The sequence below is a fragment of the Dreissena polymorpha genome, chromosome 11, assembly GCF_020536995.1.
Source record: "Dreissena polymorpha isolate Duluth1 chromosome 11, UMN_Dpol_1.0, whole genome shotgun sequence".
In the NCBI taxonomy this organism is placed as follows: domain Eukaryota; kingdom Metazoa; phylum Mollusca; class Bivalvia; order Myida; family Dreissenidae; genus Dreissena; species Dreissena polymorpha.
This window is the reverse complement of record NC_068365.1, coordinates 4357372-4375267: the sequence shown is the minus strand read 5'-3', so window position 1 is coordinate 4375267 and position 17896 is coordinate 4357372. Positions and strand designations below refer to the sequence as shown.

General features: G+C 35.0%; 1 protein-coding gene across 3 annotated transcripts; it reads right to left on the bottom strand.

Moving 5' to 3' along the window:
* Positions 1-5917: 5917 nt before the first annotated feature.
* On the bottom strand, positions 5918-10942 carry LOC127851540 (uncharacterized). 3 transcript variants are annotated; one of them, XM_052385370.1, is made up of 4 exons: positions 10573-10942; positions 7500-7566; positions 7133-7231; positions 5918-6942 (listed from the first exon to the last, which is right to left on the bottom strand). In XM_052385370.1, exons 1-4 carry the CDS (start codon positions 10576-10578, stop codon positions 6482-6484), a joined length of 633 nt encoding a protein of 210 aa, XP_052241330.1. In that variant the 5' UTR covers positions 10579-10942; the 3' UTR covers positions 5918-6481. The 3 variants fall into 3 exon arrangements, with proteins under 3 accessions (XP_052241330.1, XP_052241328.1, XP_052241329.1); XM_052385368.1 differs by having other exon boundaries at positions 10670-10941; XM_052385369.1 differs by lacking the exon at positions 10573-10942 and adding an exon at positions 8906-9336.
* Between the last annotated feature and the right edge of the window lie 6954 nt (positions 10943-17896).

Genomic DNA, 17896 nt, shown 5'->3' with positions numbered 1-17896 from the left:
TGTTCATGATTAATCCCAGCATACGATTTTGCTGCAACATAACGATGGAAAGGAGTATACGACTCCGTATTTATCTCATATTACGCTCCTGTGAGATATGCATGACAATAAGAAGTAATATAATTCGGTGATTCAAAAACTGTTGTATGGTCGACCTTACGTCCACTCAATCACACATATTATCTGCAGAACTGAAGAATGTTAATCAATGGTTGATGTCCGTATGATCCGGATTTCTGCTTGACAACAATTTCGGAGACTGGACAAGTGGAGTTCAATACTTACTTAAACAAATCTAGATATAAATGTGACCTGGAATGCTAACACGTGCAATTAGTTTCGTCGCAAATGTGTGATAGAGTTTACTTAGCTTAATATGATTAGTCTAGCAAATGTGAAACTTAATCATATAATGTTTTTATGTAATAGCATAGTGTTCATATTAGTGCATTAGACATTCTCACATATCTTAAGTGGCAATTGACAGTTCTATTGAAGATGCTATGTTTATAACATATAATGGTTTAGAAACATGAGGCCTAATGTTGATGTTGAAGAACTAGGAGGTTGAGATTTGTTTTACGATTTCCACAAACTAATGACTGGGCCACGCCCATTAAGGGATACGTTAATATCACTTTAAGCACTAAATGACTTGTGACTTCACTGCTTAAGCTTTCTGCGAGGTAAGGTGGTACCGGCTTAGTCAGTCAGGCAATGCAAAATGCTGGACACTCATTCATTAGAATTTAGACGAGTCCTAGCCCCAACTCGCTATAACTTGCTTGAGGTTTTGTCATGATATAATTATACGGCCATTCTCACAGACCTCTAAGTGTAAGGCAGTTTCAGTTACTGGCATTAAGTATATGCACTTCCAACAGACAAACAACAGAGCTTGATTTGTTGAAGAATGCTTGAATGTTGAAGTAGCTTACTGGCCGCCGATATATGTTTGAGATATAAAACTAAACGCAAACACATACACAGACAAAACATAAATAAACGTCGAACCAATAAAGCATGTACAGTGTCGGATGACGCTACATAAGCATGTTCTCTGTCGGTTGAAAGATGCCCAATTTCTTTACTTACGTATTCGTATGATTGAACAACCAAACAAAAATGTGCTCGAGGATTTTTGTTTTGAATTTAAGACTGCTTTTCTTCCCATTTTGACTTCTTGTGTAGAAAAAAAACGGATTCAGGAGCGAATTCTTGTTTCCCAATACGCAGGACTCACCCACACAGATGTTGAGCTCAATAACGGCGGTCAACAAGAATGACAGGACTCAAGCCACTGACCGTTCCCTTTTTCTCGCTTGGCTGACTTTCAATGCGACCTCGGCCGCTCCAGGGTCGACTATTTAAAGGGTTGGTGGCCAACATCTTAAATAAGATGTTGTCAGTGTCGTACGTAAAACAATTGGGCTATACCGTCAATTACATTCATATAGGTAACAAAGTAAAAACAACTGTTGAGTAGAAATGTTTTTTACTAATGAAACAGTGTTTCCTTTCACAAAAACTCAACTTGTTATCCACCACTATAAAAATTGCCATTTCTTATACTAAAGGCACACGAACAAAAACTGTAAGCGTGTACATTATTATTAAATATTCACCGAACACACAATAAAAATGTAGGAATGCAAATTCAGTTGTTCTTGGTTATCCTAATTTTAAAGGGACTGTAAACCACGAATGGCGAAAAAAGAAAAGTTCTAAAATACCGTATTTTTTACAATTATTAGTTTATTTTGATTAATATATCACGACTGGTATATAACATTACTTGAAAAAAGTTAATATTTTCAGTATATTCGGTAATACAAGTACATCGCGAAAATAGGTGACATAACGATATACACACTATAAATAACGCAAGTACATTGATCATTTTATATATAAAATATAAACAATTCACTACGCATGCACAATTTGCATTCCTGGGTTTACCACGTGACGAAGAATCATTTATTTTTGTATTTATTTATTTTTACTGGGTATGCATACCCAGTAAAAATAAATAAATACAAAAATAAAGGAAAAGAAAATTCAACTAATGTTATATACCAGTCGTGATATTTTAAACTAATAATTGTAAACAAATACGGTATTTTAGAACTTTTCTTTTTTCGTCGTGGTTTACAGTCCCTTTAAGTTCATAGAAGCGGAATATAATTATTGTTTTGTCAACTTTTCTTACTGATAAGGAAAACAAATACAAGTTTTGTTTGGCAAAAGCAGTAAAAAAGCCGATACTGTTATTGAACCAGGAGAGAAAATGTTTATACACAATAAAAGTAATAATTAACACATTTAACAAAAACATTTCTATTGTTGTTTTTGCTTCCACTCTCTAAAATAACAACTTTTTTCCGGTGAATAGTTTTTCTTTTACCAGCAACCGAATTTGAAAATATTTTTATATTAACACTAAGCCATAATTTAAGAAAAATTGTGCATATTTCTTTCGATTTCTAATATCGAGTAGATAAGCATGTTTTCTAAAATGGTCAAGGACGATTGCTCAGCATTATCATATGGTTAGTTAAACGATCAACTGAGAAACAATCAAATGATTTGAAACTGCAAAAAATACATTGCAAGAAATTGCACGTTAATATTATCATCTTGATTTTTTTTAGCTGTATTAGGTCACTAAAAAATTTTAAACTCGTAGGTAAATATTTTAATATTTATTACCGTCGTTGATAAAAATAACTACCCGTGCGGGAGCCCGCGTTGAGGTACAAAATGTTTGAGAAACCATTTCGGCTTTATGATTGTTTCTCAAACTGTGAATCTAAGAAAATACGAGTACTAATATTTTATTCACTAAATTATATTGCACCTCATCGTATAAGGAAACAGGCCAACACCCATTGTCACACATCGTCTTTGATATTGTTTCATTCAAACTGATTTTAGATGAAATGACGTATGTTTTAATTGAAAAAAGGTAACGGATTGTGTTAACGGCAACTATTCGTTTGGTTTGTGTAATATTAATGAATGATAGAGTACACATTCAAGTGCAACGGCTTCGCTGAGACTCGAACTCAGATTTCAATGTCAAGCATATAGACAATGCGTTCTTCTTTGAACTACAGAACCAAATATGCACATAATTGACTGTGTACTCTCTACTGTATGAACTCACTATTTGAAGATGTTTTATGGCTGATGGCTTAATGTTGATTTATAATTGTATCGTTACATTCACAAATATTTTTAACTTAAGAACTTGTGGAGTTTGTACAGGCATCGTTCGGCCACCGTTTGAGCAATGTGCGATCGTCTTTTTTTTTTAGAAGACCCAATTCGTCATTATGATACGGCAACTCGATTGTCACAATGAAAATTGGATTTTGTTTTTTGTAGACCAACAACAAAAATAGTGTTGGAAACAAGCCATATTGGTTTTTTGGCTAAATACCAGTATGTGAATAAGTAATTATTTCAAATTCTACATAGGCGATTTCATGCCATACTATTTGTTAAATATATCAGGCGATGCCACGTCATGGTATTTGTTAAATATGGCACACGATGCCACGTCATAGTATTTGTAAAATATGGCAGACGATGCCACGTCATAGTATTTGTTAAATATGGCAAACGATGCCACGCCATGGTATATATTAAATATGGCAGACGATGCCACGTCATGGTATTTGTTAAATATGGCAAACGATGCCACGTCATGATAATTGAGAAATATGGCAGACGATGCCACGTCATAGAGAATTTGTTAAATATGGCAGACGATGCCACGTCATAGTATTTGTTAAATATGGCAGACGATGCCATGTCATGGTATTTGTTAAATATGGCAGACGATGCCACGTCATAGTATTTGTTAAATATGGCAGACGATGCCACTTCATGGTATTTGTTAAATATGGCAAACGATGCCACGTCATAGTATTTGTTAAATATGGCAGACGATGACACGTCATGGTATTTGTTAAATATGGCAGACGATGCCACTTCATGGTATTTGTTAAATATGGCAAACGATGCCACGTCATAGTATTTGTTAAATATGGCAGACGATGCCACGTCATAGTATTTGTTAAATATGGCAGACGATGCCACGTCATGGTATTTGTTAAATATGGCAGACGATGTCATGACATAGCATTTATTACATATGTATCATACAAATAAAAAATAACATGTGTTATCAAATAGATGAAAGATATTGTGCTCCGCTGTCACTGTGCGATAACGGTATCTTGGGAGACGAGGTTTTTCGTGTTTAGTGTTAGAGAACAGGGGAATTAAATGAAGACGTTTGACGTTAGTTAGTGTATCATTTGTAAAACACAATGCAAAAAGCATTTGCAGCATACACTTTTCAAAGACAAACACAAACATAATGAATAAAATCGAGGTCACCGCATTAGTTGCATCTTTCAACGTGCCTAGACACATTATTAATGTTTAATTGTTAGTGCTCTTATCTTAACAGCAATCCACGCAATGTAATTAAGGCAGATGGCTCACTCAAGTTTAACCACGCCATTTTACAACATGACCGTGAACCACACACATCAATAGTCGTTAGCAAATGAAACAAGCATATCCGTTAAATCCATGTATCATGAACGCGCCAAATCAAACTGAACACCACCGGCAACCAAAAAAATCGCAATGAAAGAATTGTTAAAAATATGTGCTATTTATTGCGATTTCTAATTCTTTCAGTGCGATGTAAACAAATGATACACTCACGTTCGAAAGAAATAGTGAATTTTGCGCACAATTCGTTTGATTCATACTTTTGTATGAACAAAAGAAAATCATGGGTGCCTTTTATTATATCAGTTATACACTTTAGTATGTGATTTAAAGCCAATTTTTCAACCAAATGTCGGCGTGGTTGCAGCCAATGTCATACAAACCGCATTCAGTTCACAAATTGTATAATAATCATAAGACGTGATTAAAATTTTTAATTCGTTTATGTTTGCTAGTATAAGTTCTCGTACACTCAAATGGTACATGTATTATGGTTGATTTACGTTTGTTTCTTCAATATACAATACACTTGACTCTAATAGTAAACTTAAACGTTACCAAAAATAATAAATATAAAAGCGTGTAAAATTTGTGCATATCAGTATAAGCTTGTTTTACCATCTCGTAAGTGGTTTTAGGCCTAAATCATATGATAATATCTGTTTATATGACCAATTATTTTAATTCGATTTTGTTTTATTGAATGCTGTCGTACGATGCTTGTGCTAGCATTGGACTCTTTAATATAAGATTCCACAAAAACTGACATCAAATGCTAACAATGTCGCTCGCTTAAATTGCAAACTAGAAGTAGTGCATAAGTTTCTGCAACTTAAGTATTTATTTAATTGAGCTTCAACATGTTTTTCTTCTGTTTAATGGGTCGAAGTTTACACTGACGACGATGGCGCTTAATAAAGATTTTTTGTTTAAACTCAAATATAACCACATGTGACATGATCAAACCTAAAACTTTTACTTGAGCTAGAGTTCATGTATTATCAGGTTAAAATTCACATTCAACCCATTCATCACTTAGCGTGAATTAAATGAAAGTAGTTGTATATAGCAAACAAAAACACGTGTTATGTATTGTGTAATACTACTAAGGCTTATGAAATGAGAAAATGTGAGATTCGATGCTGTAACACATCTACATTCGTTCTAAATAAGGTCAAAAAAAGCACCACAGGCTACGATGCAGAGAGAAGATTAAAATCGTGAGATACCCTTCGACGATGCCCAGCTCTGAGTGAAGTACGGTTTGATCTTTAGCAACAGCCGTTTATGAAATAAACATTACAACCGTCTACTATACTCAAATATTAAAAATCAAACACAACCTTATTTGCAACAGTAAATAAAGGCTCAACGCACAACAGGTATCGTGCATTCAACACGTTGCAGTCATTTATTTAAATAATCAACATCCAACAAAAATTAAAACGTTACCAGATAAAGTTAAACGTAATTTATATACAAATCGGGTTATTTGTCTGAAAGCATACAGCGTTGTATGAGTGCATAGAACGCTGTAATAGCAATTCAAACATACAGCTCTGTGATCAAGCTATGAGGTAGACCGTGGGATAAAAAAATGTGGATATCATCACATTGAGTAAAATACATATTTTCTATCGAATATGTACACATGAGGATTGACAATAAATTGAAAATAGTCAAATTAACTTGCTTGTGAATATCTTCTCTTCTACAAGAAAAATGATCTATACACTTAATATGTTTTAACTGTCTCGACAATAACCTAATAGTGTTCCGAAATAGACTGTATGAAACATAGTTCTGGCACCGTGTTTACATACGAATAACTATATAATCAATACCAACCCCGATACTATTGATTCTTCAAAAGATGTGTGGGAATTTTAGTCGAAAGCATCCACGCGACGTGCACGCAATCCCACATAGTGGACGTCTGCGGATCTTGTATTCATATCATATGTACACCAAAAAAATTATCACCAGGATAAAACGTTAGTGCAATATCGCTGATTTTAACAGAAATTTCGTCCCCAGCCTCTAATTGTACCAAAGTCGAAATTTGAGAACTGAACGCATTGAAATTTCTGTTGGTCGACTGCCGGTGTGTTTGAACAGAGGTCGCAAGTTTCACTTCGCGTGCGAGTTTGACGTTGTATTTGTACATTGCATGTCTAACCAGTGTATTGTTCGCATTCTCATTCTCAGTTCGCATCTCTGGCGAGTCATTGTTTTCCGTCAAACACAGAAAGGAGTAGATGTTGTACGTGCCCGTTAGAGGAACAATCAGGCGTCCGTTCTGGTATCTCATTCCGTATCTCATGAAACCTGTCGTGTAATCTAAGTCTCTGCCGCTAAACCACGACAACACAGTTTTCATGGCACCGGGATTGTCTCGTGTTTTATCCGAACCTTAAACATTCAATACAAATATATTGTAATAAAACATTTATAGTAGTTTATCATGTTTATTTTTAAAAATGGGTTGATTCGGATTTACATTAAATGATTCTATTTTAACATAAGAAATAACAACGTTTGTTCTGTTAAACAATTCTAAAGTTAAAGGTTTCCGAATAAACTTCCGTTAACAACGTATTACCTGTATGTTTGCTTGAGTGGTGCCCTACAAGCTTCGCGGCCGGTTTCATTTCGGGGATCGATGCAAGGTAATCATTCTTTAACTCAATTCTCACATTTTCTAAAATAATTAAAACGTTATACACGCTTTTCTGAGCATTTGTTTACACTAACCGTGTAATTTTGCTGTTTATGAATGTTGCAATTTGCTTCGTGAAAATGTTCTTAACATACTTAAATATGCTATTAGATATATAATTGTACCTAACTTGAATTTTACACTGTAAGATTTATCCACCGCTACTTAGGTTTGATATGAAAAGACGTGTAGAAAGTAATTAAGCCCGAGAGGGCTATACTTAGGGTTATTAAAAATAAATTCAACATACCCTCAAAATACTTTTTGGTATCTGAAGCATCTTGCGACAGCGTACGTTCATACACAACAGCAATCTCCTACAATACATAAGAACAATATGTGTGCATACAGTGTATTGTTCTATCTAACTGATTTTTTAGTATTCAATATTTACTTATTGCACTGTTTTATTTAGATTTGATAAAGACGTATTTCACACAAATAAAAAAGTAATAGACAATATAGATAAAACGATAGATATGTAATAGCATTAACTAAAGGTTCAACATCATTTCAAATAATAGGTCATCCGTTCTGACTTCATTTAAGTATATGGCTTGTACTTACAGCATAATTGTTTTTTCATAATTAAGAAATCTTAAATAATCAAAACAAAACATGTTTCATTCGCCTTAAAAATGATTTCTTAATGCAAGCAAACGCCTCTGTCCTGCCGAAGAACGCTCTTACATTATTAAGTGCAAAAAGGGCAACGCAGCGTATATGCTTAATTCCATGTATACAACCCACCGCATGGTCTCGATATTATGTATAAACAAGCAAATTCGTTGAATAGATATACCCCGTCAATTTCTAAAAATTGTATAGATAGATAGATTTATTTCAACATAAAATGCATAGATATAACTGACGGACGGACGGAATGACGGACGGACGGAATCACTGACGGACGGAAAACTCCGATCCCTCCGCCTTTGGCGGGATGCAATATAATAATACGTTTCGGGACAAGCTTTTTATCTGATAATGATCATTTGACAATATGAAGATTTGTGTGATCATGTGTGTTCTATCTTAATCACTACAGACACTTCTTGCGCATTTACAGGCGATGTTATGGTTGGTGCGTTGGTAAGGTACTTGTTCGTGTCAATGTGACAAAATACGAGAACCGTGATCAGAGGTAAGGGAGCATTACATCTAATTTTTTAAACAAATGTAGTTTTTATTGCAGTACTTATCCTTAATACCTACTGTTTGCAATCGATGTATGACATTTGACATATGTGTATGCCATATATTTTCAAATCTAGTGTTAAGCAGTTCAAATATGTGCAAATAAGTTTAAGGAACTGTGAACTTGAATAAGTGAAACATAGTTTCCGATTAAAACAATTTTGAACGACTTTCCTGCCAAAGCTATATATTTAAGAACGGTCGAGTTTACTTCCCCATGCATTCAGCAAACACTAAAATATAAATTGACTACATTGATCAATATGCATTACTTTGCCATAAAATAGAATCCAGATACAATACTTTTTCTAATACACCATGATTGAATTTAAATTACAAAGTAACAAACCCTATTTATAAGGAAATCGAATTTAAAAACTTGAAATTGATGAAAACCAGCTTGTCCTGAAACCTTTCGATATTTAAATCGATACATCCGTTATAGGCTACACAAGCTACCTCTGTATGGCTTGAGTCAAATCCGAAAGTCATTTAATAATGACATTATAATCTCAATACACAACATACGAAAATCAACACGACATATGAAAATGACTGTATACTCTTCATTTTAACTACGTTCTATGCCGTGAATAACATGTAACTGCCCTTTTGTTTTTTAATATATCTGATAAGGCTTACATGAATATTGCTGGGCCAAGTGTAAGGTTGAGCACTCTTTAACCGGTTTAAACCCCCAGTGCTTAGCATTTACCGTTCCAAGGCGGTGACCCCAGCTTTATTCTATTATGTGTATATGTTGTTTCGTTTTGTGCCGTACTGTATCGTTTTGGCAATTGGTTCCTTGCCATAAATAAAGGACCACGAAGGTGTGCATGATAGAAATGCAATACTGCTGCAGCTTCTGGAGTTTTACTTCTTTATTTAGAATAAAGTAACGAGGAGGCTTACAAAGCCGTTTTTTTTATAAATTTGTGCCGAGTCTGATATATCACAAAAAAAGAAATGGCAGTAGCATGTGTTTCTGTGTATCATACGGCATTGAAATTATTATTTAAGAAATAATAAGACAACTAATTGCCACGACGCTGCATTTTAAGCAGGGATTAATATGTTGTATGACGTTTGACATAAAAATGACGCCAAAAAAACTTTCGTTTATTGCTGTGTTTTGTTGTTTCTGTCTTACCTAATATTGATGTGTTTTGTGTGTCTTAGGTATAATACATCTTGATAATTTAAGTTGTAACTATAAATAGTAACAAAATGACATCTTGATCGGGCCGTTTTTCGTGATCGCCGGGCCAATAAATTAAATGGCGTGGGGCAGATTTCTCTATATCTGAAAAGGATCTGATCAGAACGGAACAAAATGTTTTAAAAACCTTAGTCTTATTATCAAAAGTGAGAAATAAGATCACTAATATTGCGAAAACACAATGGGAATAATTTTAATATTTAAATAAAACTAAAACAAATGATTAGAAATGTTATCTTATGTCAATTCATTTAATCAGAGTTTAAAAAATGAACCATCAAACACAATTTATTAAACCACACGCTAAACTGAAAAATAACATCTTTAATCCAATTTCGTCATATAAAAAATATTATTAGGTTAATGTTCTTACCTTAGATGCATTAACCTTAATTTAAACGACAAACTAAAAAAATGTGTATCGCATGCTAATGATTCTGACAGAAACACGATCAACACAATTACAATAAATTGTCAAAACGATTAATTTAATTCATATTAAAGTTTTCAATTGTGCATGACAAACACACGATCCGAAAAACGTTTTTGATTCGTACATGCTTAATTATAAAAAATATATAATATTTTACTGTGCAAACAACTATTTTGTAATCGTTGTGCCAAAAATCCCAAATCGTTCAGTTTAAACTTGTTTGTTTCGTCAAAGAAATCACGTCACTCGAGATATGTTATAGATTGAGAAATTAATTTAAAAAATCTGGTTTGATAGTTAATTTGTGTGATCAATGCCTGTCTTCCAATATCTTTGAATGTTTTATCCTTATGTATACAGATCCCAACTGTTTTTCATCAGCGAAATATGACTGCCAATTTATTGCGAGTAGTTTCGCTTAAAGTTTAATTAACACCGTTCCAAATCAACCATATCAAATTGACATGAGTTTACCTGCATTAAAGATTGAACGACAAATGCATACTTTTAAAGTCTCATTGATGTTTCATGAACGTTATAAATAATATTTGAAAAGAAGTATTTCACCAACTTCTTCCAACAAATGTTTCAAAGTTAGAGCTGTTTCTGTGCATTTTACATCGCCGTTATTTTTCAAGCAGATGTGTGTATTCCCACCAATCGGTTTAATGTCCGGCATAGTCCAAACAATAATCACCACGGACACCAAAACGCACAACAGCAGAACAACAGCACTGACTGAACAAGCATTCAGAGGATCTTTCTGCGCTCGCGTTAATGTGCACGGCATTATTATTTTTTAAAACATCGTAATGAAACCTAACCGCGAAACACAACTTTGACAATGTTTCGTCCTGTGGTAAGATATATACCATGATCAGCTAGTTAAGTGGCGTAGCGCAGAGAGAGAGGGCTAAATTGTATCTGGTATACTTGTCAAGTAAACTACAAACATTTGAATCTAAAATAGTTTATCTATAGCTTTATATAAATTATAATGGCGGGGTTAAATAGAGACTAAACTTATTAAACATATTCGTTCACAAATAACATTTGCTAAGCGATAAATGTCTTATTTAAAATTTTAAACCTTCACACCTTACAATCCAAACACCCTTTTCTTGTTTAACTATATTGTAAAAATGTGATGATCTTTTTCGTTTTTAATATTCTTATGATGATAGCGCCCCACATTTTGTGTAATGGGTCAATTCGATGATTGAAATTTAAAAACGTGGGGAATTTAGATTTGTTTAATGTCATGTTTGTAAAAGAAATCGTAGATTGTGGAAAATGCAAATATGATTATCAATAATCTTAATACTCTGATAATATCTCGGCTGAATTGGAAAAGGGTTTTGGGTAGTTGGAAAACATGCCGGCCAAGGCATAGGGCAGATTATAGTTAAAACGTGTAAACCTGGTCTGGACATGTGTTGTTATGATATATAAGCCGACTTCCGCTTCGTTAAACAAACATGGTCATCGGGGGGCTGGGAAGCTGTACTTTTATTGCTACAGTGAAATGTTATTGAAATTCTTTAAGTCGCATTTTTGGTCCAATCATCATGAAACGTGCTCAGAATATTTGTTCTGATATCTTGCCAAGGTCTAAAAGTTATCAGGTCCGTTAGAAAACGTGAATCCAGGAGACAGGACAGTTTCCTTATAAGGCTATAGTGAAACTTTGCTTATTCTCTAAAAATATATATGGCCTGATCTTTGTGAAACTTGATCAGAACATTTTTTTAATGATAAATTGGCCGAGCTTTAAAATAGTTTTGGTCGCTTTAAAAACAAGATCTCCAGGGTGAGTGGCGGTTTTCCTTAAGTTTACAGCTATAGTTACACTCTAGAAGTCACACGTTTGGTCCAATATTCATGCAGATTGATCAAAACATTTAATCTATTGATATATTGGCCGAGTTTGAAAATGGTTCCAGCCGTTGAAAAACAAGGCTCTCAGGAAGGATGTGCGGATTTCTGTATACGGCTTTATAGAAATGGCATAGGGCCAGAATGATTACTACTGACAGCTGTGCGTTGGACTTCTTTTGACGTAGAAAAAAATGTATAAAGCCCCATAAAATAAATACTTAAAATGATAAAATTACTATACATTCAAAGGAGCTTAAACCGTCAATGCTTTGCAATGACCACTCAAGGCCAGTGAACCAAGTCTTAATTGTTTGAATATTGAATGTTCTGTTCTGTGTTTTCCTATCTTGTATAGATTATAGATTATTGATCACTTGCCTTACATAAACGAATAGCAAATTTCTCTACTGATCATGTTACTAGAATTTCGTAACGTCTATAATTAAGTCTCTATAACTCTATTCATGATTAATGCATTAAGTCATAACATTCGATTAGTCCTTGAATTTTGAAACGCTCGATAACGTTTTACCAAATTAAGTGGAAAATGATATGTAAGTACTGTGAGCTGTATACAATAACCACTTAAAATAGTTTATCAATATACCTTGGGAAAATGATTTAACATTTAATTAATAATTGGAAATAAATGTAACACAAAACTCTTACCATTCTTCATAGAACTAAGTATTGATTCCTTTTTATTTCAAAGGCGGGTTATGTCATACTGTCTGCTGGAACAATAGCTTAAAATATCAAACAAAACATGGAGTCTATTGACGCACGTTACATAAGTAGAATGCTTTTGTATTGTGTTTTTCTCTTAACAATAGAACATAGACAATTATTTGTATAGTTTAGAAGAAGATATTGCCAAATTGGTTTACTAACTACATTAAGAAAACTCATTTTGTATTAAATTCATAGACAATATCACTGTTTTTAGGTTAACAAAACTTATGTTTATATATATAGTTTCAGTTCCGATGAAGACATAAATATCGTATTTTAATGTTTTTATATTAAGTTTTATTCTCTCCTCGTACGGCCTACCTGCAACTTAAATGCTCGTAAAACATAGAATACAAAATGTATGGCCTTACCTACCTAAACTATGCGAAATACAATCATCGTCTCCCAGTGTCACTTAACTGCGTCGCATAAAATTACAATGTTATCTGGGATTATAAATAGTTATGCACTGACATGTCGGGTTCGTTATTTATATCGGTCGATCGAATCACTAACTGACGGCGTGTTCACGGTAGTGAGACAAAACGGAAGGTTAAAACGTTATCGTTTTACTAACACTATCATAATTTGGTGTTATGGTTTGTTTCTATACCGTCGTCTATGTCCGGCAAATTTAACAGGAAATATAATCATTTTCTAAAAACAGAACAGTGAAAAATCACCTGACGGCCATATTGTTATCAGAGTTCAAGATTTTTTGGTTAAGATAAACGACACATTATTTAAACTTGTCGTGTCACTTGTAATATCTTTACATTTGAGCTGAAGTAAGCTGAGGTAATCACGTAATATGATCAGAATGATGAACAATTAGACGTTCTGCCGACTAGTTTCGATAGCGAGCACGTCGTAGCAAAACATGTGTCAAGCGTAATTCAATATCTTATGAAAGCAGTGTCATGCTCACATGATTATCATTTGCTCATCTTTTAATTATGCTCACATATAGTCCGCTGTTTTTTGGAACACGAACAACGTGTACAAAATGCAAAATACTTTAAATATAGAGAGTAACAAATAACAAATTGTGATTTACGTACAGGTAAGTAAATTGTGTGATATTGTCAATATTCAACACGTGTACTTCTCATTGAAAAGACACCATATGTACGACGCATTGCTATAAAATCATTTAGACTGATTTAGTATTACTTGTTTCTTCAAAATCGTACATAACAAGTTCAATATGTACTTTCGTATAGATAAGACCATGATAACCGCGTTTATTGATATACGCTTGATTTTTTTGCACGCTTTCCACAGTGTCTACATTGTCCACGGGCGATAAGGACAATTAATTCTTTCAAGGGCTATTGTAATCCAAGCTGTGTTGTTTAAGCAAAAGACAAGTGTGTTTATTCAACATTATGCAAATGTTATTTGCCTGAGTTAAATGCCAACAGTTTCATCAATGTTATGAAAAACGTTTGAAGTAAGAACTCATTTATGGTCACCATTTCTAAAACATTTCTGTCACCAGCCGAAATCAAAGGCATGTTTAGTTGTTTTCATACCACACAGTAAGATGTAGTAGAAGTAGTAGTAGAAGTGGTGGTGGTGGTGGTGGTAATGGTGGTGGTGGTGGTGGTGGTCGTGGTCGTGGTCGTGGCGGCGGCAGCGGCAGCGGCGGCGGCAGTAGTTGTCGTGGTGGTAGTGGTGGTTGTGGTGGTGGTGGTGGTGGTAGTGGTGGTGGTGATGGTGATGGTGGTGGTGGTGGTGGTAGTGTTGATGGTGGTGGTGGTGATGGAGGTGGTAATGGTGGTGGTGGTGATTGTGGTGGTGATGGCGGCGGCGGCGGCGGCGGTGGCGGTGGCGGTGGCTGTGGCGGTGGCGTTGGCCTTGGCGGTGGCGGTGGCGGTGGAAGTTGTGGTGGTGTGGGTGGCGTTGGTGGTGGGGGCAGAAGCGGCGGTGGTGGCGTTGGCAGCGGTGGCGGCACCGGCGACGGCACCGGCGGCAACGGCGGCAGCTGCAGCAGCGGCGGCACCGGCAGCAGCAGTCGCAGTTGCAGTAGCAGTAGCAGTTGCAGTTGTAGTTGTAGTTGTAGTAGTAGTAGTTGTAGTAGTAGTAGAAGCAGTAGTAGTAGCAGTAGCAGTAGTATTAGTAGTAGCATAAGTAGCAGGACTAGCAGGAGTTGCAGTTGTAGCAGTAGTAGCAGTAGTAGAAGTAGTTGCAGTAGTTGCAGTAATAGCAGTAGAAGCAGTAGTAGCAGTAGTAGCAGCAGTAGCAGCAGTATCAGCAGTAGTAGCAGAAGTAGCAGTAGCAGCAGTAGCAGCAGTATTAGCATTAGTAGCAGTAGTAGTAGAAGTAGAAGCAGTACCAGTATTAGTAGCAGTAGCGGTAGCAGTGGTAGCAGTTGTAGTTGAAGTAGTAGGAGTTTTAGTAGAGGTAGTAGTAGTAGTAGTAGTAGTAGTAGTAGTAGTAGTAGTAGTAGTAGAAGTAGTAGTAGTAGTAGTAGTAGTAGTAGTAGTAGTAGTAGTAGTAGTAGTAGTAGTAGTAGTAGTAGTGTTGTAGCAAGAGCAGTTTTATCAGCAGCAGTTGAGGCAGTCAGCTGCAGTAATAGTTGTCGGAGAAGCAGTAGTAGAAGTAGTTGTTGTTGTAGTAGAAGTAGTAGTGTAGTAGTAGTAGTAAATATTGTTGTTGATTCATCAACAGTGTCATCAGCATCAGTTGGTACAATAGCATCAGTTGTGGCAGCTGCAGTAGTATTTGTAGTTGTAGTAGTTGTTATTTTTGTAAAAGTAGAAGAAGAAAACGTTGTAAAAGTAGTCGTATAAGTAAGTGGTTTAGCGCGAAAAAATGCGCGAATTTCTCCTTTTGGTGTTTATGGGAGTTGCAAATCTGTTCATACGCCATTCGAGGTGTGTATTGAAAGGGAACATGACTGGAAAGTGAGAAAGAAAGGTTGATCAACCCTCGTCCCCGCCTCTTAATGAACATGTATGTGTTAAACATTTAAAATAATCGATTAAATTATTTTATTATGTGTAATGTTGTAAGGATAAAAGTCGATATTTAGTTTATTTTCAGTCCGGTTTTTAGTTTACATGAGATGGGAGCCATACCCGAACCGATTCCTTTGTAATGAAAGTCAATTGATGAACATGTTCATTTAAGTCTGAACGAGCTATGTTTCATAGCTAAAAATACCTTTGAACAAATCGATTTCCAAAGGAATACCGCTGTTTTTTAAGAAAAACAGATGTAGTTTTACATAGTTTATTCAACTATAATGGGAAGTTCTCCCCTATTATTTCAATTACTTTTATATACATGTAGGTTTAACTGTGAAGTTTGATAATGTTTATACTTTCCTATAAAGATATACAAATTGTTTTATTAGTAAAGCAATTTAGCATACAATGAAAAAACATAAACATGAACAAACAATGAATACAACTGGGACCACCGCCGAAGAACGCTCAATTTAAATGGGTTTTTATCGAATTACTAGATGTACACAGAATTAAATGACACACCAAACGAACGTCTAAACGAGTTAAATTAATTGAACCTATGCAAACAGAAAAAGAAAAACTAACGATGAATATATTTTAAAGCTATTAGTATACAAACAAATATGACCGTACAAAACATTTACAAAATAACGTTATATATATATGTGACGTCGTCAGCAGAAATCAGTACAAACGCGGTCGACGTTATTTTAAGCTACGCGTGATTGAAGCGCGGCGTTATAAAAATGGAAATAAAGTTATAATAATATAATGAAAAACCTATTGAAACTTGAGATATATGCATATTTTCGAAAAATGAAATGCCCCCGAGCTCTGATCAACACTGTACACTTATATTTTTTTATTTTGTTGGAAGTAACCGTTGCTTTGTTGAGCGACCTCTACTAAAAATTTCGTGTCGTAATTGACATGACGCCTTATCTATGATCGCTCCGCCCACTAGAATTGATCCACCAATCAGCGATCGATTAATCGGGCGCACTCGTTAGCAACGACCTGTCCGCCATTTTCAAGACAAGCTACATGTATAGGTTCACTTTTATTTCAACGAGTTTCTTTTGTTTTCCTCTTTAAAAAAAACGATTAAAAATGGTTAAACGGTGTCAATGGGGATTATGTAACTCGGACAATCGATAGCCTGACAGATTAGATGGTGACATTGAATTTATTTCGTTTCCAAAGCCGAAAAAAGATCTTGAGAAGTGTAAGAGATGGATAAAGGCATGCGGTCGTCCCCACGAACAACTGAACATCAACATTGTCAACCCTAAAAATTCGGACAGAGTCAATGTACGACTCGTTAGCAAATTTTCTTCCTTGAATTCGTTGACGTAGAGAGCATCTATACGGCAAAAATGTTCATCAAAATCATCGGGTATATCGCTTAACCGTATCATAGACATGTTCATCTGCATTACTTTACGAGAACTGAAACCCAGCATGAAGCCTTATTCATGCTGTGTTTTATTACTCTGATAGTAATGCACTTAATTGACATCATACATGTTATTTGAAGGTGACATGTGATATATTATCTTATTAACGGTATCTACACATTTGCAGTCATGTGGTGTCACCAATAAACGCTTTTAATCCACACTAGGAGCTCGAAAGCCTAGATCTCATTTTTTAAACGAGTTTCGTTTATTTTGTTCGGATAAAAAAACGGAAATGAAATATGGCAAAAACGGTGTAAAACGGGTTAATGCAACTCTGACATTTGGTATCCAGAAAGATAAGTTAGATGAATTAAATTTATACCATTTCCAACGCGGCAATGCGGTCTTGACAAGAGCGAGTGGAAGCTTCAAGAATTACCGAGATCCCCTTTATAAAACATTAATTTATTTCACAAACTTGAAATGTCATATAAGCTATAACTAAGCATTATTAAGTATGTATTATGTCACGTGTGCATGTAAAATAATTGAGAATTTTGGTACCCAATTCGTGTAACTTTACGAAATCCCCGTTAAAAATCGCGTTTCTGTGTGTGTCAGAAACACGTGAAAACCATTTTGTTATTATTTTAATAAAGACGTATCGATAAATGCTATTGTAAAAGAGTTATTATTATTGATATTAGTTAACCAATAAATGCGGTAACTTCGGGGTAGTCGGTACCTGCGTGAGCGTCTGATATTGGTAGCCTTATTAATTTATAATAGCCTGACCGTGTTCCATTTCGTACG

Excerpts from the sequence above, each read along its gene's own strand:
- LOC127851540 (XM_052385368.1), bottom strand. The coding sequence starts at position 10,888 with ATGCCGTGCACATTAACGCGAGCGCAGAAAGATCCTCTGAATGCTTGT. Across the intron at positions 7,567-10,669 it reads TGAAACATTTGTTGGAAGAA|GAGATTGCTGTTGTGTATGA; the intron begins GTTGGTGAAATA and ends TATGTATTGTAG. Across the intron at positions 6,943-7,132 it reads CCACTCAAGCAAACATACAG|GTTCGGATAAAACACGAGAC; the intron begins GTAATACGTTGT and ends TGAATGTTTAAG.